Here is a 24,179-nt window from a genome sequence, read left to right on the forward strand (position 1 = left end):
CATGTCCTGAGACCTCCAGCGCGGCCGAGAGCAGTGGGGAGCCGCCCGCCGACGCCGCACCCGCAGCAGGGACAGAGGCGGCTCCTCAGTCCCGCGGCGGCTTCAGGCGCACATCGTGCCGACTGAGTGGGCTGGGCAGATGAAGGTTTGACCTGGAGGAGCTTTATCGAGGGTCGCGATCGAGTAAGGACGCCCCCTAGCTGCAGAACCGGGATAAAGGACGCGTCCTAGTTGGAGGACGGGCCAGGTCTCTGCGGCGGCCGTGGGAGAGACGCCGCCGGCTGCCGGGTCACCAGCTGCCGGGCCGGGCCGACCGGTACCGGTCCGGCCGGCCGCTCACCTGATCCGGTGGCGCCACCGGTGACGTCACGCCGCCGCCGCGGCTGCGTGTGTGACGTCACGCCGCCGCCGCCGCGGCTGCATGTGCGTGAAAGGCGGTGGGCGAGAGCGGCGTGTGTACCGCGTACCACCGTGGTCCGGCCGGCTAGAGTCCTGCCGCTGCCGCCGGCCCGCCCGTGTCGGTAGACAGGGTGCAGCGGCCGGCCCGCCCGTGTCAGTATAGGGTACAGCGGCCGGCCCGCCCGTGTCGGTAACTCGGTAGACAGGGTACAGAGGCCGGCCCGCCCGTATCGGTAGACAGGGTACAGCGGCCGGCCCGCCCGTGTCGGTAGACCGGGTGCAGCGGCCGGCCCGCCCGTGTCGGTAGACAGGGTGCAGCGGCCGGCCAGACCATCCCTCCCGGCAAACGGTGACACGCTGACGACGAGCGCCGAAAACCAGCCACAATGGCTCCATTCTCCACAGGATAATAATACAAAGTGTTAGCTCACCGCCGCAAAGCAGCCCGTCGCTTCCAGCGAGAGCAGAAAACATGTTATTGTGAGCCCGCATAGCAACACGCCGAAAATAGTCTTGCAGCTGTGTGCTCACAGAGAGGAAGTGAGAGCTCGTTATCGGGGCCACATCCGACCGGCCGAGGGGCGGCTCCAGCGGCCAGTCGGACCTTATTTGGTCAGTGGTCACACGGCATAGATCTGTGTCGGACCGTCAGGTCAGACCAGTATTGCAGTCTGACCGCGCGCGCGCCACGGCGCCAGTCCGGACCGCTCCGTCAGTCCACAGACTGGCAGTCAGACTGTCCGATCTGCACCGACAGGCTGTCTGGCAGACCGACACGTGACACAGCGCCAGGAGCGTTGGGATGTAATGGAGGTTATGCTGAATTCGTATACGGGACGGTGGGAGGTGCTGCGTCGAACGGCGGAGCGGTCCTGCGCCGCCGAGTGGCGCTGGTAGATAGATAGATAGATAGATAGATAGATAGATAGATAGATAGATAGAATAAATTTATTTCATTAATCAGAACACGTACAAAAGAATTATCGCCAATTGGTGCAAAAGCAACCTTGCTTAAATCGCAGCACCTTTCGGCTCTTAGGTACGTGCTATGCTTTATGGTGGGTGGAGGTGGCCGACGGGCGTCCTATTCCACTCATCAAGGAGGTGGTCAGGCGTTTCACGCGCTGCTGGCGCGCCTCCTGTCGGTGCCGCCTGTAGCGGACGGCGCGAGGCAAACTCGTCGCCGGCCGGCGTTTGTCGGTCTGTGCTCGCTGGCCGGGCGTTGACTGCTGGTCCGGTGTTTGTCGGTCTGTGCTCGCTGGCCGGGCGTTGACTGCTGGTCCGGTGTTTGTCGGTCTGTGCTCGCTGGCCGGGCGTTGACTGCTGGTCCGGTGTTTGTCGGTCGCTGCTCGCTGGCCGGGCGTTGACTGCTGGTCTGTTTGTTAGCCTGGAAATGCTCGGCGGCCATGGATCCAAAACTGCCGACCAGCCGTTTGCTGTGCCTTGTGCCGGCCGCCACTGCCAGCTAGTCGTCAGTGGTACCAGTCGCCGGACGCCTTTGCAAACCGCCAATTTTTGGGTCGCCACACGCACCTGGGGCCGAGGAGGCCAGCCCACGTGACTGGTCTACGGCAGTACTCAGCAGTCTGACCGGGTCACGGCAGCAGTCTGCCCGGGAGTCTGCCCGGGTCACGGCAGCAGTCTGCCCGGGAGTCTGACCAGCCCCGCGGTGACGTCTCTCGGTCGGGGGAGGCCTTCTGACGGCGCTGGCCGTCGCCGAGTGTTGTCCGTCGCCGACCCTGCGCCGCACCCGGAGCGGGGCTCGGCGCCGGGCGAGAGCGCGCGCCGAGAGCACCGACGGACGGCGGCGGCTGGGCGGAGACGTGAGGCCGGGGAGTGACGGCAGAGCGCCGGGACGGTGGCGGCGGAGCGCCGGGACGGTGGCGGCAGAGCGCCGGGACGGGGGCGGCAGAGCGCCGGGACGGGGGCGGCGGAGCGCCGGGACGGGGGCGGCAGAGCGCCGGGACGGGGGCGGCGGAGCGCCGGGACGGGGGCGGCGGAGCGCCGGGACGGGGGCGGCGGAGCGCCCGGTGTCCCGCCGGCCAGCCGGGACGGGGGCGGCAGAGCGCCGGGACGGGGGCGGCAGAGCGCCGGGACGGGGGCGGCAGAGCGCCGGGACGGGGGCGGCAGAGCGCCGGGACGGGGGCGGCAGAGCGCCGGGTGTCCCGCCGGCCAGCCGGACCGAGCGGCGCCGCGGCGCTGGGCCGGCGCCGGTGACAACCATTAGTGCGCCGCACGTTATAAATGATGGTCGGCCGGGCAGCGACAATGGCAGGCGGCGGTGGCGCAGCGTGGTTCGCCCGAGTCGCACAGAGCCAGTGGCCTGGATCGGCGCGGCCCCTCGCCGGGCTGCAGCCGTCGCCGCCGCCGCCGCCGCCGCACCGTTACGCCGCTCGTGAATATGGGATTATGCAGATGCGGGAGTGTGGCCGAGCGGCCGAATCTGGCGCCGGTGTAGTGGTCATGGGCTGTCTACCTGGCCCCAGGAGACCTGACAATGACTGTCCACAGGAGTCGCTCAGTCGGCCGCCCTCGGACGAGCCGCACTGGAGACACACAGCTGCCGTCGGCTCAGGATAGCGGTTAGCCTTTGGTACGGCAGCCCGGCATCCCTCACTGACGGCCCCAGTACCGCGCTCCTTCCGAGGCTGCTGTTTGCGGGGGCTGGTCGACCCGCCGTGCGCCCTGCTGCAGGCGCGGCTGCCGCCAGTCGCCGGAGGAGCCGGTCCTTCAGGCCCGCTCGGGGCAGCTGAGGGCCGGCCGGCAGCGGACAGGGGCGCCGCTCGACGCCACGCGCCGGGCGCCGTCCACACTCGGTCAGCCACCAATGGCACTGCTGGCATGTGTAGTAGGCAGCACGAAGCAGTCAGGGTGTTCTGCTCAGGGCGCTTGTTTACAGTGTGTCTGGCGCGCCCTGTGCCGGTCGGCGGCCCCCGGGGTCCACAGGCCGTTTTTGCCGGCTGTCGGCAGGGCGGCGGGTGCCGGCCGTGGAATGTTTGGCGGCATGGGGAGCCTGTAACGGTGCGCGGGTCGGACCGGCCGGCCGGGCCCCCACTGAGCGTCGTCGGCCGACGGCCCCGGGCACCGGGCCGCCGGCGCTGCTGTTTTGACAGTGCTCCGGCTGAGTGTATACACAGCTGTGAGGCTGCAGCGTTGCACAGTGCGCTGCGGCCGGCACGCCACACCAACGGCGCGGGCCCTGCTCGGGATGGGCTCTGGCCCTGCTCGGGATGGGCTCTGGCTCTGCTCGGGATGGGCTCTGGCCCTGCCCGGGGTGGGCTCTGGCCCTGCTCGGGATGGGCTCTGGCCCTGCCCGGGGTGGGCTCTGGCCCTGCTCGGGATGGGCTCTGGCCCTGCTCGGGGTGGGCTCTGGCCCTGCTCGGGGTGGGCTCTGGCCCTGCTCGGGATGGGCTCTGGCTCTGCTCGGGGTGGGCTCTGGCCCTGCCCCGACTGGGCTCAGAATGGGCGACGAAGGGTGGCGCCCGAAGACCGTTCATATCGCGGTGCAGAGGGAGCTAGGGAGTAGGGGCACTGCGCCGCTGGGGAGGGGTGGGGAGGGCGTGTGTCCTGTGCCTGTCTCTCACCGCCTACTTTGTCAGTGGCCTGGCTATGGCCTGGCCTCAGACATCAGCTGAGGCCCCCGTGTCCGGCAGACCGGTCCGTGTGTCCCCCCCCGTGTCCTCCCGTGTCCGGGCCATGCCCCCCGTGTCCGGCAGACCGGGTTGTGTCCAACAGACCGGTCCGTGTGTGCCCCCGTGCCCCCCCCCCCGTGTCCCCCGTGTCCGACTGACCGGCCCGTGTGCCCGCAGGCGGTGGGCCGCCACCAGTGTCACGTGCTGCTCGACCAGCTCAAGGAGGAGTTTGTGGCCAGCGGCGGCGAGCAGCGCTGGCTCGACGGACTGCAGCACGTGCCCAAAAAGCTCTCCGACCTCAGCGAGGTGAACAAGCTGCTGGCGCACCGGCCGTGGCTGCTCAACAGGTCGCACATCGAGCGGCTGGCGCGCGGCCGCGACAACTGGAGCCTGGGCGAGCTGCTGCAGGCGCTCACCGTGCTGGCCCACTACCACGCGCTCTGCTCGTTCGTGCTCGGCTGTCGCGCGCTGGACGCGGACGGCGCCGCCGACTCGGAGACGGAAGGTGAGGCCGCCGCCGCCGCCGCCGCCGCCGCCGCTGGGTCCCTTCCCGGGCAGGGACCGTCCCGGCTGGGTCCCCCGACCCCTTACCCCGGACCAGCCACCCCGCTAGGCTGTGTGAGTGCAGCCTCCTCACGGGCCAGGCTTTAGATCCATATAGACAAGGTGTATAGTGCAGATAGACAAGGATCCTGGGCTGGTCAGCAGAGAACAGTTCTGCGCCGGTACAGCGGCGGCCCGGGAGTGCGCCCTGTGTGCCAGCGGTCGGCGCCAGCAGTCGCCGAGCAGTGGCACACCGACCCAGCTGCCGGGCCGGGTCCGGCGGCCGGCCGGACGGACAAGCATCGGCGGCTCCCGGCATATATCTTACCCTCGCCGTTATACCATTTGTGGTTAACGGCGAGGGTAAGATGCAGCAGCAGCCTTTCAAAAATCTTATATTCGCTGTAACTGTTATACCATTTGTGGTTAGAAGTTCGTTCCCCAGAGCAGAGCTCTGATTGTGTTCTGTTTTCCACCGTCATCGTGGTCCTACCGCTGCTTCTGATACTTTGTTCACCAACCGGCTCATATCGCTGAGCCAACTTCAGTTTATCGGCCGTTATAGGCCGGCTAAATGCGTGAGCTTTGATTGGCTGTGCAGTGTGCAGTGTGCCTAGGCGTGTCGTCACCGCTGACAGTCTGCTGCTGTCTCCTGCTGACCGTTCCGTGTCCGGGTATCCGCCAGGGCTCACCCCGTGTCCGGGTATCCGCCAGGGCTCACCCCGTGTCCGGGTATCCGCCAGGGCTCACCCCGTGTCCCGGTGTCCACCAGGGCTCACCCCGTGTCCGGGTATCCGCCAGGGCTCACCCCGTGTCCGGGTATCCGCCAGGGCTCACCCCGTGTCCCTGTATCCGCCAGGGCTCACCCCGTGTTCCGGTATCCGCCAGGGCTCACCCCGTGTTCCGCTGTCCGACAGGGCTCACCCTGTGCCCCGGTGTCCATCAGGCTTGGCTCCGTGCCCCTGTGTCCCCGGTGTCCGCTGCTGACCGTTCGCTGTGCCCGCTGTGTCTGTTGCTGCCCGTTCCCTGTGTCCCCCTGGTGTCCGTTGCTACCCGCTCCCTGTATCCTCGGTGTCCATTGCTACCCGTTCCCTGTGCCCCTGTGTCCCCGGTGTCCGTTGCTGACTGTTCCCTGTGTCCGCTGCAACCCGATCCCTGTGTCCGCTGTGCCCGCTGCTACCCGTTCCCCTGTGTCCGCTGTGTCCGCTGCTGACCGTTCCTTGTGCCCGCTGTGCCCGCTGTGTCCGCTGCTGACCGTCCCGTGTCCCCGTGTCCCCGTGTCCGCCAGGCCCGGCGCGGTCGTCGCCGGGCGCCGCCGAGCCGTCCGAGTGCGCCTCCGGTCCGCCGTCGGACGGCGCGCCCGTCCGCCAGCTGATGCAGAAGATGCGCTCCCTGAGCGAGCAGCGCCAGTCGGCCGGCCAGCTCACCCCCGAGCAGAAGAACGTCATCTACGAGGCGGTGGACTCTGGCGGCGTGGTGGCCGACCGGCCGGCGCCGCGGCCGCCGCGACACGACATCGACCGCTTCGTCGAGGACGCCGACTTTGCGTACGAGGACTTTAGCCGTCGCGGCGAGGGGAGCAGCGTGCCGACGTTCCGCGTGCAGGACTACAGCTGGGAGGACCACGGGTTCTCGCTGGTGAACCGGCTGTACTCTGACGTGGGCGTGCTGCTGGACGACAAGTTCCGCACGGCCTACCAGCTCACCTACCAGACAATGGGCTCGTTCCGCGCCGTGGACACGGGCCTGTTCCGGCGCGCCGTCTGGAGATATATCCAGTGTCTGTACGGCATCAGGTGAGCCGGCCGCCGAGCAGTGGTCATCGACTGCTGACTGACCACTGGTCACTGATCACCGGTCACTGACTGATGATCACTCGTCACTAACAACTGGTCACTAACTACTGGTCACTGACACTGGTCACTAACTACTGGTCACTGACATGCTGGTCACTAAATACTGGTCATTAACTACTGGTCACTGACACTGGTCACTGACAACTGGTCACTGACACTGGTCACTGACACTGGTCACTGACACTGGTCACTGACACTGGTCACCGACCACTGGTCACTGACAACTGGTCACTGAACACCGGTGGCAGCGCACAGGAATCTGTGACGTCTGCCTTTAACCCTATTCCTGGCGGGGGGGGGGCCTCAGGAGCCCCCCCCCCCCTGAGGTTTTTTGGTTATTTCTCCCAAACGCGTTGAGCTAGGAAGCTCAAATTTTCTGACTTTTCTCAAAAGGCTTCTACGCATCATGTCTGAAAATTTTGAGTTTATCTGACCTCAGGTCAGGTCACCAGAGGCGGTTTGGTGACCCTACCTCAGAAAAGTTTGCAATCACGCCAGAGCTAGAGTTTTTGACCGATCAATTTCTTCTCTTCAGGCTTTAGTTAGGGTACCAGTATGTGCAATTTGTATATCTCGGAATTTTGATATCGGTGACCTAAGGTCAGGTCAGTTTCGCGACCTCCCCATTATAAGTCAATGGGGGAAAAATCAACTCCCTGTTTTTACCACTAAAACGGGTCGGAATGGCCCCATATACCATACATGACTTCATATACGATCAACCTTCACTACCTTGAGGTCTGTTTTGCTGTTGGGCAGCTGTGAGGTCATGTGACGTCATCAAAGGTCACCAAAGGGTTTTGGCCAATAACTCCGTACAGGAACAAGATACAGACGCGTGGATGGTCTCATTGTGTTCAGCTCGTCAAGACGCATCGAATGATATACATGATGACCTCGAGGTCACGTGACCTGAGGTCAACCTTTGACCTTGACCTTTCGAGGTCAACATATATATCATTCGATGCAGATTGACGAGAGGATCACGATGATGCCCTTAGTTTGTTCCTATCTTGACTAATTCGAAAGTTATTCGAGAAAAACTCTCTCCATATCTAGCGCCGCCATTTTGACTTTTTCGACCCCTGTGACGTCATCTTTGACCTGACCTGAAAATGACCTTTGTAAAAATTGTAGATCTTGACCGTGCGTATCCGATGCCGTTTACCGCTTGTCGCTATCTTGCTTCGTTCTCGAGATCTCAGGGGGGGGCCGAATCGGCCCCCCCCCCCCCGCCAGTTTCTTGTCCCGGCGTAGCCCGCCAGGAATAGGGTTAATTAACCCGCGCCCAAGTGTGGGGGGGTGTTTGAACACACACGCCCCCCCCCCTGCGGTTTTTCGCAGATATCTCAAAAACGGCGGCGCTCCGCGCCGCCGTTTTTGGCACTCCTGTTTGTACATCTTTTCCGCACATGCTGTGAAAATTTCAGACCCAGGTCACCTTAGGTCAGGTCACCAGGTCACGCCAAGTGACCTCACCTCAGAAAAAAAATGAGAATGCTCGTCATAGCTACACCGATTAATCGATTGCTTTGAAACTTGCAGCGATTGATTAGAGCAGGGGTCGGCAAATGGTGGGGCATGCCCCCTTTGGGGGTAATGGAGCCCCTCGGCGGGGGGTAATGGGGGCCTCTGAGAAAGCCTTATCTTAGAATTAATGTCTCCCTTGATGGGACAGACATCACGCCTGTTTGGTCTCAGGGTTCAAAGATCGAACGCTAACCGTCGCCCCTCTATTGGCGTTTTCATAACAGCTAACGTAAACGGGGAGGGGCCGGTCGGACCCTAGCCTCCAACATTCGTTGGACCCCCAGGGGTCCAACGAATTTCTCCCCCCCATAAATTAGCGGCTGGCAAAACACCAATACGGGTGACGGTTAACTTCCTTGGCCATTGGGTGACTTAAGACTTTCAAAGGGTCAATGACAATTGTGTAGTAGATCTGATCAGCACCCGCTGTACCTTCTAGAATTGAAATTTTATGACCTTCCATGATCTCAAGAAACAACTGCCTAACAAGTCAACAGTTATTTCTGTCAATGTATGACATGCTTTATGGCAGATAAAAAAAAATCATCGGCTCGAGGGTAAAATTGTGTCGTGATGCGACGTTTTTCCATAATAATACCCGAAATACCCAAAGAGTCACGGAAAGGTATGACATTTCACGTGCGTGAAGTTAGCGTCGTATTCCGCGACGGATTCAGCGTCGAGTCCTAATTTCAACTAAGCCCAACCTATCCGATGCAGTTTGGGACGCTGATTCCGAATATCGTATTCATTTCAAATTTCAAGGTCATCTTCAAGGTCAAATCACGGATTCAAATTGAGTCCCCGATTTTTCCTACACCGATCGTCCGATCCGATTTCTGAAGGTCGCATTCGAAAGCTAGGGTCAGAATCTCGAATTCCCTAATATATACCTTATTAAAAATATTTGACCTTAAAGGTCAAATCACGGATTGAAATTTTGAGTCCCCCTATTTTTTCTACACCGATCGCCCGATCCGAATTCTGATGATCGCATTCGATAGCTAGGGTTAGAATCTCGAGTTCCCTAATATATACCTTATTAAAAATATTTGACCTTAAAGGTCAAATCACGGATTGAAATTTTGAGTCCCCCTATTTTTTCTACACCGATCGTCTGATCCAATTTCTGATGGTCGCATTCGATAGCTAGGGTCAGAATCTCGAGTTCCCTAATATATACCTTATTAAAAATATTTGACCTTAAAGGTCAAATCACGGATTGAAATTTTGAGTCCCCCTATTTTTTCTACTGCGATCGTCCGATCCAATTTTTGATGGTCGCATTCGATAGCTAGGGTCAGAATCTCGAGTTCCCTAATATATACCTTATTAAAAATATTTGACCTTAAAGGTCAAATCACGGATTGAAATTTTGAGTCCCCGATTTTCCTACACCGATTGTACGATCCGATTTCTGATGGTCGCATTCGATAGCTAGGGTCAGAATCTCGAGTTCCCTAATATATACCTTTTTAAAAATATTTGACCTTAAAGGTCAAATCACGGATTAAAATTTTGAGTCCCCTATTTTTTCTACACCGATCGTCCGATCCAATTTCTGATGGTCGCATTCGATAGCTAGGGTCAGAATCTCGAGTTCCCTAATGTATACCTTATTAAAAATATTTGACCTTAAAGGTCAAATCACGGATTGAAATTTTAAGTCCCCCTATTTTTTCTTCACCGATCGTCCGATCCAATTTCTGATGGTCGCATTCGATAGCCAGGGTCAGAATCTCGAGTTCCCTAATACATACCTTATTAAAAATATTTGACCTTAAAGGTTAAAGTACTCAAAATTTCAATCCGTGATTTGACCTTTAAGGTCAAATATTTTTAATAAGGTATATATTAGGGAATTCGAGATTCTGACCCTAGCTATCGAATGCGACCTTCAGAAATCGGATCGGACGATCGGTGTAGAAAAAATCGGGGGAATAAAAATTTCAATCCGTGATTTGACCTTTAAGGTCAAATATTTTTAATAAGGTATGTATAAGGGAACTCGAGATTCTGACCCTAGCTATCGAATGCAACCATCAGAAATTGGATCGGACGATCGGTGTAGAAAAAATAGGGGGACTCAAAATTTCAATCCGTGATTTGACCTTTAAGGTCAAATATTTTTAATAAGGTATATATTAGGGAACTCGAGATTCTGACCCTAGCTATCGAATGCGACCATCAGAAATTGGATCGGACGATCGGTGTAGAAAAAATAGGGGACTCAAAATTTCAATCCGTGATTTGACCTTTAAGGTCAAATATTTTTAATAAGGTATATATTAGGGAATTCGAGATTCTGACCCTAGCTTTCGAATGCGACCTTCAGAAATCGGATCGGACGATCGGTGTAGAAAAAATAGGGGGACTCAAAATTTCAATCCGTGATTTGACCTTTAAGGTCAAATATTTTTAATAAGGTATATATTAGGGAACTCGAGATTCTGACCCTAGCTATCGAATGCGACCATCAGAAATTGGATCGGACGATCGGTGTAGAAAAAATAGGCGGACTCAAAATTTCAATCCGTGATTTGACCTTTAAGGTCAAATATTTTTAATAAGGTATATATTAGGGAATTCGAGATTCTGACCCTAGCTTTCGAATGCGACCTTCAGAAATCGGATCGGACGATCGGTGTAGAAAAAATCGGGGGACTCAAAATTTCAATCCGTGATGTGACCTTTAAGGTCAAATATCCGTGATTTGATCTTTACGGTCAAATATTTTTAATAAGGTTTATATTAGGGAACTCGAGATTCTGACCCTAGCTATCGAATGCGACCATCAGAAATTGCATCTGACGATCGGTGTAGAAAAAATAGGGGGACTCAAAATTTCAATCCGTGATTTGACCTTTAAGGTCAAATATTTTTAATAAGGTATGTATTAGGGAACTCGAGATTCTGACCCTAGCTATCGAATGCGACCATCAGAAATTGGATCGGACGATCGGTGTAGAAAAAATAAGGGGACTCAAAATTTCAATCCGTGATTTGACCTTTAAAGTCAAATATTTTTAATAAGGTATATATTAGGGAACTCGAGATTCTGACCCTAGCTATCGAATGCGACCATCAGAAATTGGATCGGACGATCGGTGTAGAAAAAATCGGGGGACTCAAAATTTCAACCCGTGATGTGACCTTTAAGGTCGAATATCCGTGATTGGACCATTAAGGTCAAATATTTTTAATAAGGTATATATTAGGGAACTCGAGATTCCGACCCTAGCTATCGAATGCGACCATCAGAAATCGGATCGGACGATCGGTGTAGAAAAATTGGGGGACTCAAAATTTCAATCCGTGATTTGACCTTTAAGGTCAAATATTTTTAATAAGGTATATATTAGAGAACTCGAGATTCTGACCCTAGCTATGGAATGCGATCATCAGAAATTGGATCGGACGATCGGTGTAGAAAAAATAGGGGACTCAAAATTTCAATCCGTGATTTGACCTTTAAGGTCAAATATTTTTAATAAGGTATATATTAGGGAACTCGAGATTTTGACCCTAGCTATCGAATGCGCCCATCAGAAATTGGATCGGACGATCGGTGTAGAAAAAATAGGGGGACTCAAAATTTCAATCCGTGATTTGACCTTTAAGGTCAAATATTTTTAATAAGGTATATATAAGGGAACTCGAGATTCTGACCCTAGCTATCGAATGCGACCATCAGAAATTGGATCGGACGATCGGTGTAGAAAAAATAGGGGGACTCAAAATTTCAATCCGTGATTTGACCTTTAAGGTCAAATATTTTTAATAAGGTATATACTAGGGAATTCGAGATTCTGACCCTAGCTATCGAATGCGTTCTTCAGAAATTGGATCGGACGATCGGTGTAGAAAAAATCGGGGGACTCAAAATTTCAATCCGTGATGTGACCTTTAAGGTCGAATATCCGTTATTTGACCTTTAAGGTCAAATATTTTTAATGAGGTATATACTAGGGAACTCGAGATTCTGACCCTAGCTATCGAATGCGACCATCAGAAATCGGATCGGACGATCGGTGTAGAAAAAATTGGGGGACTCAAAATTTCAATCCGTGATTTGACCTTTAAGGTCAAATATTTTTAATAAGGTATATATCAGGGAACTCGAGATTCTGACCTTATCTATCGAATGCAACCATCAGAAATTGGATCGAACGATCGGTGTAGAAAAAATAGGGGGACTCAAAATTTCAATCCGTGATTTGACCTTTAAGATCAAATATTTTTAATAAGGTATATATTAGGGAACTCGAGATTCTGACCCTATCTATCGAATACGACCATCAGAAATTGGATCGGATGATCGGTGTAGAAAAAATAGGGGGACTCAAAATTTCAATCCGTGATTTGACCTTTAAGGTCAAATATTTTTAATAAGGTATGTATTAGGGAACTCGAGATTCTGACCCTAGCTATCGAATGCAACCATCAGAAATTGGATCGAACGATCGGTGTAGAAAAAATAGGGGGACTCAAAATTTCAATCCGTGATTTAACCTTTAAGGTCAAATATTTTTAATAAGGTATATATTAGGGAACTCGAGATTCTGACCCTATCTATCGAACACGACCATCAGAAATTGGATCGGACGATCGGTGTAGAAAAAATAGGGGGACTCAAAATTTCAATCCGTGATTTGACCTTTAAGGTCAAATATTTTTAATAAGGTATGTATTAGGGAACTCGAGATTCTGACCCTAGGTATCGAATGCGACCATCAGAAATTGGATCAGACGATCGGTGTAGAAAAAAATAGGGGGACTCAAAATTTCAATCCGTGATTTGACCTTTAAGGTCAAATATTTTTAATAAGGTATGTATTAGGGAACTCGAGATTCTGACCCTAGCTATCGAATGCGACCATCAGAAATTGGATCGGACGATCGGTGTAGAAAAAATCGGGGGACTCAAAATTTCAACCCGTGATGTGACCTTTAAGGTCGAATATCCGTGATTGGACCATTAAGGTCAAATATTTTTAATAAGGTATATATTAGGGAACTCGAGATTCCGACCCTAGCTATGGAATGCGATCATCAGAAATTGGATCGGACGATCGGCGTAGAAAAAATAGGGAACTCAAAATTTCAATCCGTGATTTGACCTTTAAGGTCAAATATTTTTAATAAGGTATATATTAGGGAACTCGAGACTCTGACCCTAGCTATCGAATACGACCATCAGAAATTGGATAGGACGATCGGTGTAGAAAAAATAGGGGGACTCAAAATTTCAATCCGTGATTTGACCTTTAAGGTCAAATATTTTTAATAAGGTATATATTAGGGAACTCGAGATTTTGACCCTAGCTATCGAATGCGACCATCAGAAATTGGATAGGACGATCGGTGTAGAAAAATAGGGGGACTCAAAATTTCAATCCGTGATTTGACCTTTAAGGTCAAATATTTTTAATAAGGTATATATTAGGGAACTCGAGATTTTGACCCTAGCTATCGAATGCGACCATCAGAAATTGGATCGGACGATCGGTGTAGAAAAAATAGGGGGACTCAAAATTTCAATCCGTGATTTGACCTTTAAGGTCAAATATTTTTAATAAGGTATATATTAGGGAATTTGAGATTCTGACCCTAGCTTTCGAATGCGACCTTCAGAAATCGGATCGGACGATCGGTGTAGGAAAAATCGGGGACTCAATTTCAATCCGTGATTTGACCTTGAAGATGACCTTGAAATTTGAAATGAATACGATATTCGGAATCAGCGTCCCAAACTGCATCGGATAGGTTGGGTTTAGTTGAAATTCGGACTCGACGCTGAATCCGTCGCGGAATACGACGCTAACTTCACGGACGTTGACATTTCAGTGAGCTCGGTTGTGTATGCAATGGTGTCTGGTAGGGTGGGGGTAATGGCCCTGCCTCGCGCCCGAAAAGGGGGCACGACCCCGGAGGGCCTGCCGACCACTGGATTAGAGCAACATTATCTATAAAAATGTATATCTCGGAATTTTGATATCGGTGACCTAAGGTCAGGTCAATTTTGCGGCCTCTCCATTATAAGTCAATGGGAGAAAATTGAAAAGCGTCTGTTTTGCACGAACGCTATTCTAGACATTTTTACAATTTTACAGTTTTACAAACAATTTTACCTCAAAGAGATGTAGGTAAAATTGACACACTGAAACGGAAAATGGCAGCTGTGACCCCCAGTGTTCCATTTTTCAGACTTTTTGGTGGCAAATTACACCTAATGGGGAAAATACTTTCATCCCTAAAATACGAATGACCGACTTAGCTTCCTCTCTGAAAAAAAGTTTCATGTATTTCCAACAGCCAGTTTACATGTCACTTGACAGGATGGTGCACCCACATTTTTGTTTCACAACCTGTCAAGATTCTGACATGAAATCCTGGTTTATCAGTTGGCATACAAATTGGCATTATACCATTTTGCAAATGCACTTTGGTTATTTATTTCCTTTTTCCTCATCCTACGATTTTTTTTCTCCGTCAGCACACCCATCCAAAATCCAATTTTAGAACACTGGTGACCCCTCGTTATGTCCCCGAGGTCATCTCAGGTCACGAACAGAATCTAACAGTTTTTCGCTAATAGCTTCTGAATTCTGATAGAGGCGTGCTAGAGCGCTGAAAACACCTTAGATGTGTTCGGCTCGACGTTGCGGATCGACTGATATGCAACATAACCTTTTCCGGTCAGGTCATGACCTTGACCTGAGGTCAAATTTTCAAGTTGACTTTTCAAGGTCAACTTATAGTTCATTCGACGTGTCTCGACGAGAGGAACACGATGCTGGCAAAAGTAATGTCATGGCCCTTTTGAGTCAAAGGTTATCGCCGAAAAAACGATTTTCGTAAAAACTGTTATTTTTTTAGTTTTTGCCCTCTGGAGGCTAAAGCGTTGACCTGAGGTCAAATCTGAGAACATTATTCAGAAAGGTCTGTAAAAGGGCTATCGATTGCGCTTTTCCGCGGCGCTATAGCTCTATCGGTTCCCGAGATAGCTTTTGGTAGTTTCCAAAATGTTGAAATAGTCAACATTTTACCTTTGGTGACCTCTGGTGACCTGACCTTTGACCTGACCCAAAAAATGACCAAAGTGTTTTCGTCCTTATTTTGGACGTTCTTTCGATTGCCGCTTACCGCGTGTCGCTACGTGGCCCAGGAGCCGAGTTAGTGGGGGGGGGGGGGGGTCAAACACCCCCCCCCCCCCACACACACACACCAGGTCGTGGAAAAGCCAGACTGACACTGGGGCGCGGGTTAAAGATCGCTCTGATTTTACGCCTACCGTCAATAACTGACCGCTACTTCGGAGCTTTGATGCATTATGCTGTATAATATTTAGGGTCTACTTTCCGCCACCGGTTACACGTGCCGGGCACGACCCACTGAGGGGGTTGATTGCTGACTGGTACCGACTGAGGGGTCTAACTGCTGGCTGCTGACCGGTACCACTGTCACGTGCCGTAGTGTGACGACCCCCCCCCCCCCCCCCTCCGTGGTGTGACGCCCCCCCCCCCCGTGGTGTGACGGCCCCCCCGTGGTGTGACGGCCCCTCCGTGGTGTGACGGCCCCTCCGTGGTGTGACGCCCCCCCCCCGTGGTGTGACGCCCCCCCCTCCGTGGTGTGACGCCCCCCCCCCGTGGTGTGACGGCCCCCCCCCTCCGTCCGGCAGACACGACGACTACGACTACGCGGTGGTGAACCAACTGCTGGACCGGCGGCTGAAGGCGTTCGTCAAGACCATGTGCGTGTACCCGGAGCGGCTGGACGGCGCCGGCGGCGGTCTGCGGCCCCTCTCGGACGGCATGCAGGGCTTCCAGCACTCGGAGAAGGTGAGACGGCGGCCGAGCGACGGCGCCCAGCGGGCCGACTGATGACCCACTGAGGGGGCCTACTGATGACCCACTGAGGGGCCGACTGCTGACCCACTGAGGGGGCCGACTGATGACCCACTGAGGGGCCGACTGATGACTGCAGGCTGCTGACCGACTCAGGGGCCGACTGCTGACCGGTACCGACTGAGGGGTCTGACTGGCTGCTGACCGGTGCCGCTGCGGGCTGTGTCGACTGTCGGCCTGGTGTGACTGACCCCCCCCCCCCCCCCGCCGCCGTCAGGTGCACGTGGCCATCCTGTGTCTGACTGACCCCCCCCCCCCCCCCGCCGCCGTCAGGTGCACGTGGCCATCCTGTGTCTGGAGGCGCGCCTGCAGTCTGAGCTGCTGTACGCGCTCCGGGCCGTGATGCGCTACACGACGTGAGCCGGCCGCCAGCACTCAGCCCACGCCGCGCGTCAATCATGTCGTCAATGAGTGCCGTCTGTTTTTACTGGGCGCTGCTGCCGGACGGACCTCTTTGTACTTGGTATATTGTCTGTGATGTTTTAGCGGCGGTGGCCGTGCGCGTGGCGTTAGTGCGAGGAGCGCGGGTCGGGCCCGGGGACGGCGGCCGCCGATCCGCTGCGCTCTCTGCGCCCTGTGTCACGCCGTCGACAGATTGGGGCGACCGAGCCGCCCGCCGTGCCGCCGTGTGCCAGTGGCCGGGAGCGGCCGCAGTGCCCCAGCGGCCAGCCCGGCGACCAGGCCAGTCTCAGTGTTTTAGCCGTCGGTGGGCGCCCACTGCCAGGCTGCGGTGGCGGCCCGCGCACACACCCAGCCGGGCCGGGCCACCCTGGCGGGGTGGTGGACGCGGCGCTCCACGGATATGTCTTTCAAAGTGTCCGCTGAACTGATCCCGTTCAACATCCGACGAAATAATAAATAAAGGACATGCATAATTTGAGGCCATGCGTTTGTGCTTTGCTTGCGCCGTCGATAAAGCTTTACAAGAAAAGGGACATGGTACATTAGAGGTAGAAAACACGAAACTGAACGATCCTTCTTCAAATCTAGCTACCTTTTTACGGAAGATGTTTTACTTTTATGTCCCGAGGCGGAAATCATGTTGAAATTTTTGCTGTGGCCTAGGATTTGTCTGGGATTTGAGGAATGTTTATTTGCTTATCAGTGTGGAAGATAACGACTTTCAACTTTAACTAAATTTGAAGTGTTTGCAGTTCAAATTATCGGGTCTCTGTCTCAGCTGAGCAGGCGGCCCCCGGTTGGTGTGTGCCAGTGACGGCCGGTGGGGGACGGTCGCGCTGCGGAGAGCGGCAGTTGGTGTGTGCCGGTGGGGGACGGTCGCGCTGCGGAGAGCGGCAGTTGGTGTGTGCCAGTGGCGGCCGGTGGGGGACGGTGGCGCTGCGGAGAGCGGCAGTTGGTGTGTGCCAGTGGCGGCCGGTGGGGGACGGTCGCGCTGCGGAGAGCGGCAGCTGGTGTGTGCCGGTGGGGGACGGTCGCGCTGCAGAGAGCGGCAGCTGGTGTGTGCCGGTGGGGGACGGTCGCGCTGCAGAGAGCGGCAGTTGGTGTGTGCCGGTGGGGGACGGTCGCGCTGCGGAGAGCGGCAGTTGGTGTGTGCCAGTGGCGGCCGGTGGGGGACGGTCGCGCTGCGGAGAGCGGCAGTGCAGCCCGCCGCGATGGCCGCCGCCGAGCTGCCGCCGCTGGAGGCCGTCTGGGTGTCGCCGTCGATGGGCGCCGCGCCGCCGGCCCGCTTCGTGCCCGTGCACCTGCAAGTGTACGGCGTGGCCGGCAGCGCCCAGCTGGCCGCGCTGGCCGGCTGCGCGCAGCACCTGCACCGGCGCCGGCCCAACCTGTTCCTGCGCGCGCCCCATGTGCTGCCCATGTACGAGGCAGAGTGGAGCGCCTTCGTCGACAACCTCCGAAAGGTGAGAGCGACCCACGCCGGTCGGCAAGGGGCGCTGCTACAGCAGAATAGAGGATGCCGCTACAGAGAGCACCACCTGTGACATGCCAGCCAGGGAACGGCTGCGCACGGTTCTACATTGTGCGTCACATTTTCTCAATGGTAGCACTGTCCAGTCACAGTGTCCAGCTACTGGAATTGCTCACATTCATGTCAATGAATCCAGTTTCACTAGCATTGCGAATAGCTCAGTCAAGCGTGTGAGGTGTGTGAGTGTGAGTGTGGCCGAGTGCCGTGTGTGTGGGTGCCGCGTGCGGCGCCGCCGGTTGAGTGTCGTGTATGAGTGCCGTGTATGTGAGTGTCGTGTGCGGCGCCGCGTCTGAGTGTCACGTGCGCCGCCGCCGGCAGCTGGTAACGGGCGGCGAGGCCTGGTGTCTGTCCGGGCCGGCGGTGCTCTTCTGCGACTCGCAGTACGTCGGCGACCTGGACCGAGCCGTGGACTGGATCACAGAGACGTTCGGCATCCCCATAGACCTGGAGGAGATCGAGACGCCCGGAGACATCTACCGACAGACCATGCTCGCACGCAAGGTCAGAGCCTCCCGCTCTGTCTCAGAGCCCCTCTCTCCCCCTCTGGCCTCTCCCCTGCAGTACCTTTCGGGCGACCGCAGCGTACGCCAATCAGCTGTAGACCGCTGATTTTTACTGAGAGTGACGTCTGACCCCGGTGTCTGCCGTCTGACCCCGGTGTCTGCCGTCTGACCCCCCCCCCCCCCCCGGTGTCTGCCGTCTGACTCCGGTGTCTGCCGTCTGACCCCCCCCCCCCCCCCGGTGTCTGCCGTCTGACTCCGGTGTCTGCCGTCTGACCCCCCCCCCCCGGTGTCTGCCGTCTGACTCCCCCCCCCCCCCCGGTGTCTGCCGTCTGACCCCGGTGTCTGCCGTCTGACCCCGGTGTCTGCCGTCTGACCCCGCCCCCCCCCCCGGTGTCTGCCGTCACCCCCCCCCCCCCCCGGTGTCTGGCGTCTGACTCCGGTATCTGCCGTCTGACCCCGGTGTCTGCCGTCTGACCCCGCCCCCCCCCCCCGGTGTCTGCCGTCACCCCCCCCCCCCCCCCCCCGGTGTCTGGCGTCTGACTCCGGTGTCTGACGGCCGCCCGGCCGCCCGCAGAACAGTGTCGTCTTCCTGGACGTGTCGTACGACGGCCGTGCCGTGGGTCGGCTGGTGTTTGAGCTGTTTGACGAGCTGCTGCCGCGCGCCAGCCGAAACTTCCGGCAGCTGTGCAGCGGCCGGGGCGGCGTCAGCGCCCGCTCGGGCACCGTGCTCTGGTACGCCGGCACGCCCGTCCATCGGATCGTCCGCGGCGGCTGGCTCCAGGCCGGCGGTGGGTACCGCTGGGACTCAGGCCGGCGGTGGGTACCGCTGGGACGCACGCTGGGACGGTGGTGGGGTGGTGGGTACCGGTGGAGCGGCGTTGGGTACCGCTGGGACTCAGGCCGGCGGTGGGTACCGCTGGGACTCAGGTCGGGTGGTGGGTACCGCTGGGACGGCGGTGGGTACCGCTGGGACTCAGGTCGGGTGGTGGAGTGGTGGGTACCGCTGGGACGGTGGAGCGGTGGGTACCGCTGGGACGGTGGTGGGTACCGCTGGGACGGTGGTGGGACGGTGTGTACCGCTGGGACGGTGGAGTGGTGAGTACCGCTGGAACTTGATGCGTAGCTCGGCTGTGTCTCTCGTGCAGGTCCCCTCCCCCATGGACGCTCGTCGACCCTCCCCCCCCCCCTTACGGCAGACATCGTGGACGGCTGCGGCGCGCACGGCGAGAGCGTGTTTGGCGCCCCGTTCGCCGACGAGTGTTTCGCCGTGGCTCACGACCGGCGCGGCCGGCTCTCGATGGTCGAGGACGAGCGCAACGCCAACACCTCCCAGTTCATGGTGGCCTTCGGGCCGATGACGTACATGCAGAACCTGTGCTGCGCGTTCGGGTGAGCGTCGGCCGTCGGCCCCGTCCCGCCCGGTCCGGTCCCTGTCAGATCAGCGCCCGCTAGACCTGTGTGTGCGTGTGGTCTCAGATTTGGGCTCTTCTGACCGTCGCCGACCCTGGCCAGTGTTCAGTTACATCACTGAGTGACCGCCTCAGCTCCCTTCTGACATTTAATTGAGCTGATGATCTTCGATTGACCTTCAACTGACCTGTCGACCTCCGACTGACCTGTCGACCTCTGCCGCCCCTATTGGTCTCCCTCCTGTGATGATCACGGAACACAGCTGAAACTAATAAATGAATAGCCAAAGTAGTGAATACTGGGTAGTAAGCAGTCTCTCGATCTGAGAGTGAGGCCACCTCCCCAGCCGCGCGCACACCTACCTGTTAAATGTGCGTGACCTGCGGCTGTTCCCTTGGGCTCCACTACCTCACTGTGTCCACCTGATCAGTGACCAGTGGTCTCAAATACCTGCGGTCCTTGTATCTGACGCGGTCGGACTTCTGGTACCTATTTTGTACCTACCGATGCGGTATATCCGACCTCGAGTGCCGGTGCAGTACATATACCATTTACCAATCCGACCTCCGGCGCCGGTGCAGTACATATACCAATCCGACCTCCGGGACCGGTGCAGTATATGTCTGAACTCTGAAACCGGTGCAGTATATGTCTGAACGCTGACGGCCGCTATCGGTGCTGCCGCCAGCCAGCTGATCGAAGGCTCTGCCGTTCTCGACTACCTGGAGACGGTGGAGACCAACAACGAGCGGCCCATGCGCACGGTGGCCTTCACGAACGGCGGCGTGCTGCACGAGCCGAGCGGCGCCGGCCGGCTGGCCTCGTTCGACCTGTGTGACGCTGACCTGGCCGACTGGAGCCCGCCGGTGGAGCCGCCCTCGGTGCGTGCCGGCGGCCCCAGCCCAGTCGCCGACGGCCACCGACGCGTCTGTCCGCCCGTCCCCGCCCCGGCCCGCACCAGTGGCGTCTTTTTTTTTTGCGGGAAACTTAAACCCCATTTAAAGCGCCCGACTTTTGGAGGTGCCCGTTTGATCTCAGACCATAAAGTTGGGAATCGTTTTATTCCTCTAGTGTACGCTCGTTTTCAGATGTCTGTATAAGACTCGCGCCCGGGTGAGCCTCTAAGTCAGCTTTGTCATGTGGTAGTGCTGGTGGGCGGGGGAGGGGGGGGGGTGCTTTTTGACCTTACCAGGTTACCTCGAAGAGCAAGGATGCTGGAAAACGCAGAAAAACAAAAAGATTTCTACGGTTTATTTATTTATATTATTTCTCGATCAGGTCATCTTTGAGGTCACTAGAGGTCACTACTCACTAGGTCAAAATATCACGATTCCCTCCTCCGATTTTGATAGGGTAGACCGGGGCAAGTCGCCCCGCCGAGGTAAAACGCCTCACCGATGTTTCTCGGAACTGGCAAGGATCTGGGGAAATATTCTCTCTTCTATAAAACGTGCACTATATGATCATTATATGACCAGACTGGAAAGAAATTGTGATGACTCCTTAGGGAGATATAGCCAAAAATGTGTTTTTGGAGTGATTTTTATATTTTGTTGTCAGGTTATGCATCATAGCGTTCTTTTATGGTCCACATCAGGTTAACGACTTTTATGTATTTTGAACAACTATTATCTAACGCTTATAATGCCGGGTTGGTTCGTGTTAAATTATGTCTTGCTCGAGTGCAAGGCGTTGTTTTCTTACCGAACTACGTGATGGGGTAAAACGCCCCAGTAGGTCGCGGGGCAAAAAGCCCCATGGGGCGTTTTGCCTCATGTGTTGTTCGTACTACCCACTTCCTAATGTTCGGTAGCTGGCAAACAGTAAGTTTCTATGCATTTATGTGTAGTTTTCTCAGCAACCGGATGGCGAAGGAAGTATTTGGTTGACAGTTGCATGGCAATAATTTATCATTTGGCCTTATGAGGCAGGTGAAAAACCTGCTCATACAATAGTGTCATAGCTGAACACCTGATAGGATGGAAGGTGCTAACTTCAGTGCCGTGCCTCCCAAGGTCTAACGGACCTCTCATATAAGATTTAGTCAACTAGCATGTTTAATCTTTAATCTAGAGTATGGGGCTTCTTGCCCCAGGCCGTGGGGCGTTTTGCCCTGGGGTTGGGGCAAAATGCCTCATTTGCAGTTGCTTCACAAATCACTTCATAGCTGGGAGTCCGATCATAAGTGAATGAATTTGAGGGGTGGAATTTAAAGTAAAATGTCCAAAGAACGCATTGAGCACAAATTTGGCCTTCCAGGTGATGTAGGACAAAAGTTATCTAGCAAAATAAATTATCTGGGGCGTCTTGCCCCAGGCTACCCTATTTTTCACAAATCGGGGCATAACTCGAAAGTCTATATAGCTACAGCGCCGTGGAAAAGTGCATTTAACAACTCTTCCAAGCTCTTTCTCAGCAATGTTCTCAGGTCTGACCCAGGGGAAAAATAAAAATTTGACGTTTTGCGGAAACCGTTGTTCTGTAATAATTTTTATACCAAGCTTGTATTACCTACGTTGGTTTTACCGACATCGCGTTTCGACTGAGACGTGTCCAATGAACAATAGCAACACGTTTCCCGCTCTGTACATATAGTGTTCGGCAGCCATGGTAAATATTGGTGGGGGAGGGGGAGGTGGTGAAAACCCCGTTGTCGTCTGTGGTCGTTCTGTGTCGCTGTGGGCTGTGGCCATGCTGTGCCGCTGTGGGCTGTCCGGTGTGGGCTGTGTCGCTGTCCGGTGTGAGCTGTAGGCCGTCCGGTGTGGGCTGTGGGCTGTGGGCTGTCCGGTGTGGGCTGTGGGCCGTCCGGTGTGGACTGTCCGGGCGTGCTACCCTGTGGTGACGGCGGCTCTGGTTGTGTTTCAGGAGCACAGACGCGTGTCAGGTGCTGGCAGCGCCGTAGCCACGCCCCTCGACTACATCGTGCCCGTCGGACGCGACTGAGGGAGGGCAGCGGCGCCCCCTCGCGGGGCGGCACAACACCCGATCGCGGACACGGTGACCGCGCGCGATAGCCGTGACCAGATACTGCTTCTTTCGGGAGCTTGTGACGGCCTGTTCGTCCTTCGTGCTCAGGCATAATATACATTTACCTTCACAGTTCGCGACGCCATGATACGCACCCCAGCCTTTTTTCCCAGTAGGTGTGTATGTATAGATTTATGTACCTACCTTTGTTTCAATGAAATAATGGAATAGGTTTATCACAAAACTAAGAAAATAAATTTCAGTGAACTTTCTTATTTATGGGCTATCGCATCATGACAAAAAAATGACAAGAATAATAGCAGCATAAGTAAACGGGAGAAAATGTAAATGTAAATCTCTTGGACCGCGGCCATAATGAGCATTCTCAAACATCGTGTTAACATGGTTACCTACATGACACCCACATGGTTCTTCCTTCTTGGTCTTGACCTTCACCATGTGGTTGCTATATACCGATACGTCGTTATTTGTGGACGTGTTGTGAATTGTGATCGATATACAAATGCAGCTTCATGAGAGTACTCCGTCCCGATTGTAAAATTACTGGCCACAATCAAGGCAATCAGACAGACTGGCCACAATAAAATTCAAGCATGCCATCACAGTTCACATGCAATACCCATGTTTATTTAGGGGAGAAGGTAAAGTATATGCGCCAAGGTTGGTAGTTGGTATTTGGTAACCTGTGTATCGGTGTATTTACTTACCTAAAATCCACTAATATCATTCGATCCACCCACCATCCGTATTTTACTCCGACAACCCCGTGTTCGCTTCTGTTCCGGCAGAGTTTCACGGCCATCGGCACACGCGGGAACCCCAGACCGTAAATCACCCGCGCCGGTCGGCGCGACTCGCGGCTTTTATTACATGGGGGAACGGCAGGGACCGAGGCGGAGACCCATACGACATCTAGCGGCACTCCCTTGAACCAACAAAACCGGCAAAAAGTGGATATGATTCGGGCTTAATTTCAGTCACAGTTCAAACATTTCTGAGAAGTAAACTTCATTTTCGTGTGAAGAAATGTTCTGAGCACATTTCTATGTAGCCGTTTTTTTATTTTATGCCTCACACGAAAAATAAAAGATGAGCAAAGTTTTACTTTCATTTTTTACAACATTGCAAAAAGAAAATGGAAAATTGGAGTACATAGAATTGTTGTCCACTTTGAGGAGATGCGGTTGCCATTCATTTCTGTGCGCCTAGTTTGAGAATAACGTTTAATGAATCTCGGCCCAAACTTTTAAGTTGTTCCACCTTTATCGTGCAATATCAACGTGAATATTGCACGGAAGCAAACAACTTGTCCAAAGTAGGCTTCGTATACCCTAACCCATGGTATACCCATGGAGCAGGCACATGCCAAATTTGAGGCTAATATCTCTATCGGTTTTCAAGATATTGCGGTTTTTCATCTCCCATTGACCATTAACAACGCACCCTTAGCCCGCGCCGGACTGGAGGGAGGGGCCGGGGGT

At 55.0% G+C, this 24,179-nt stretch overlaps 2 protein-coding genes across 9 annotated transcripts in view; both read left to right on the forward strand.

The window, feature by feature from the left end:
* LOC122377478 (sestrin-2-like) overlaps positions 1 to 16,748 on the forward strand; it is a 61,284-nt gene extending 44,536 nt beyond the window's left edge. For all 4 annotated transcript variants that reach the window (XM_043357551.1, XM_043357560.1, XM_043357545.1 and 1 more), the window contains 4 exons: positions 4,209 to 4,536; positions 5,863 to 6,370; positions 15,642 to 15,801; positions 16,141 to 16,748. In XM_043357551.1, the coding sequence (XP_043213486.1) occupies positions 4,209 to 4,536; positions 5,863 to 6,370; positions 15,642 to 15,801; positions 16,141 to 16,227 (1,083 nt within the window). In that variant the 3' untranslated portion in view covers positions 16,228 to 16,748. The remainder of the gene's footprint in view (positions 1 to 4,208; positions 4,537 to 5,862; positions 6,371 to 15,641; positions 15,802 to 16,140) is intronic.
* Positions 16,749 to 16,945: 197 nt separating this feature from the next.
* LOC122377538 (probable inactive peptidyl-prolyl cis-trans isomerase-like 6) lies at positions 16,946 to 23,211 on the forward strand. 5 transcript variants are annotated; one of them, XM_043357656.1, is made up of 7 exons: positions 16,949 to 17,303; positions 17,449 to 17,729; positions 18,116 to 18,298; positions 18,875 to 19,088; positions 19,497 to 19,689; positions 20,399 to 20,591; positions 22,576 to 23,211. In XM_043357656.1, the coding sequence occupies exons 2-7, from the start codon at positions 17,481 to 17,483 to the stop codon at positions 22,651 to 22,653; spliced, it is 1,110 nt and encodes a 369-aa protein (XP_043213591.1). In that variant the 5' UTR covers positions 16,949 to 17,303; positions 17,449 to 17,480; the 3' UTR covers positions 22,654 to 23,211. The 5 variants fall into 5 exon arrangements, with proteins under 5 accessions (XP_043213614.1, XP_043213591.1, XP_043213597.1 ...); XM_043357662.1 differs by having other exon boundaries at positions 16,949 to 17,285; positions 17,431 to 17,729; XM_043357670.1 differs by having other exon boundaries at positions 16,949 to 17,166; positions 17,467 to 17,729.
* Positions 23,212 to 24,179: the final 968 nt, after the last annotated feature.

Source organism: Amphibalanus amphitrite, unplaced genomic scaffold, assembly GCF_019059575.1.
Source record: "Amphibalanus amphitrite isolate SeventyFive unplaced genomic scaffold, NRLGWU_Aamphi_draft 000006F_arrow, whole genome shotgun sequence".
In the NCBI taxonomy this organism is placed as follows: Eukaryota; Metazoa; Arthropoda; class Thecostraca; order Balanomorpha; family Balanidae; genus Amphibalanus; species Amphibalanus amphitrite.

Bases quoted from the DNA above. Each gene is read 5' to 3' on its own strand.
- LOC122377538 (XM_043357656.1), top strand. From the start codon at position 17,481: ATGGCCGCCGCCGAGCTGCCGCCGCTGGAGGCCGTCTGGGTGTCGCCG. The intron at 19,690-20,398 runs GTGAGCGTCGGC...TGCTGCCGCCAG, and splicing joins AACCTGTGCTGCGCGTTCGG to CCAGCTGATCGAAGGCTCTG. The intron at 20,592-22,575 runs GTGCGTGCCGGC...GTTGTGTTTCAG, and splicing joins CGCCGGTGGAGCCGCCCTCG to GAGCACAGACGCGTGTCAGG.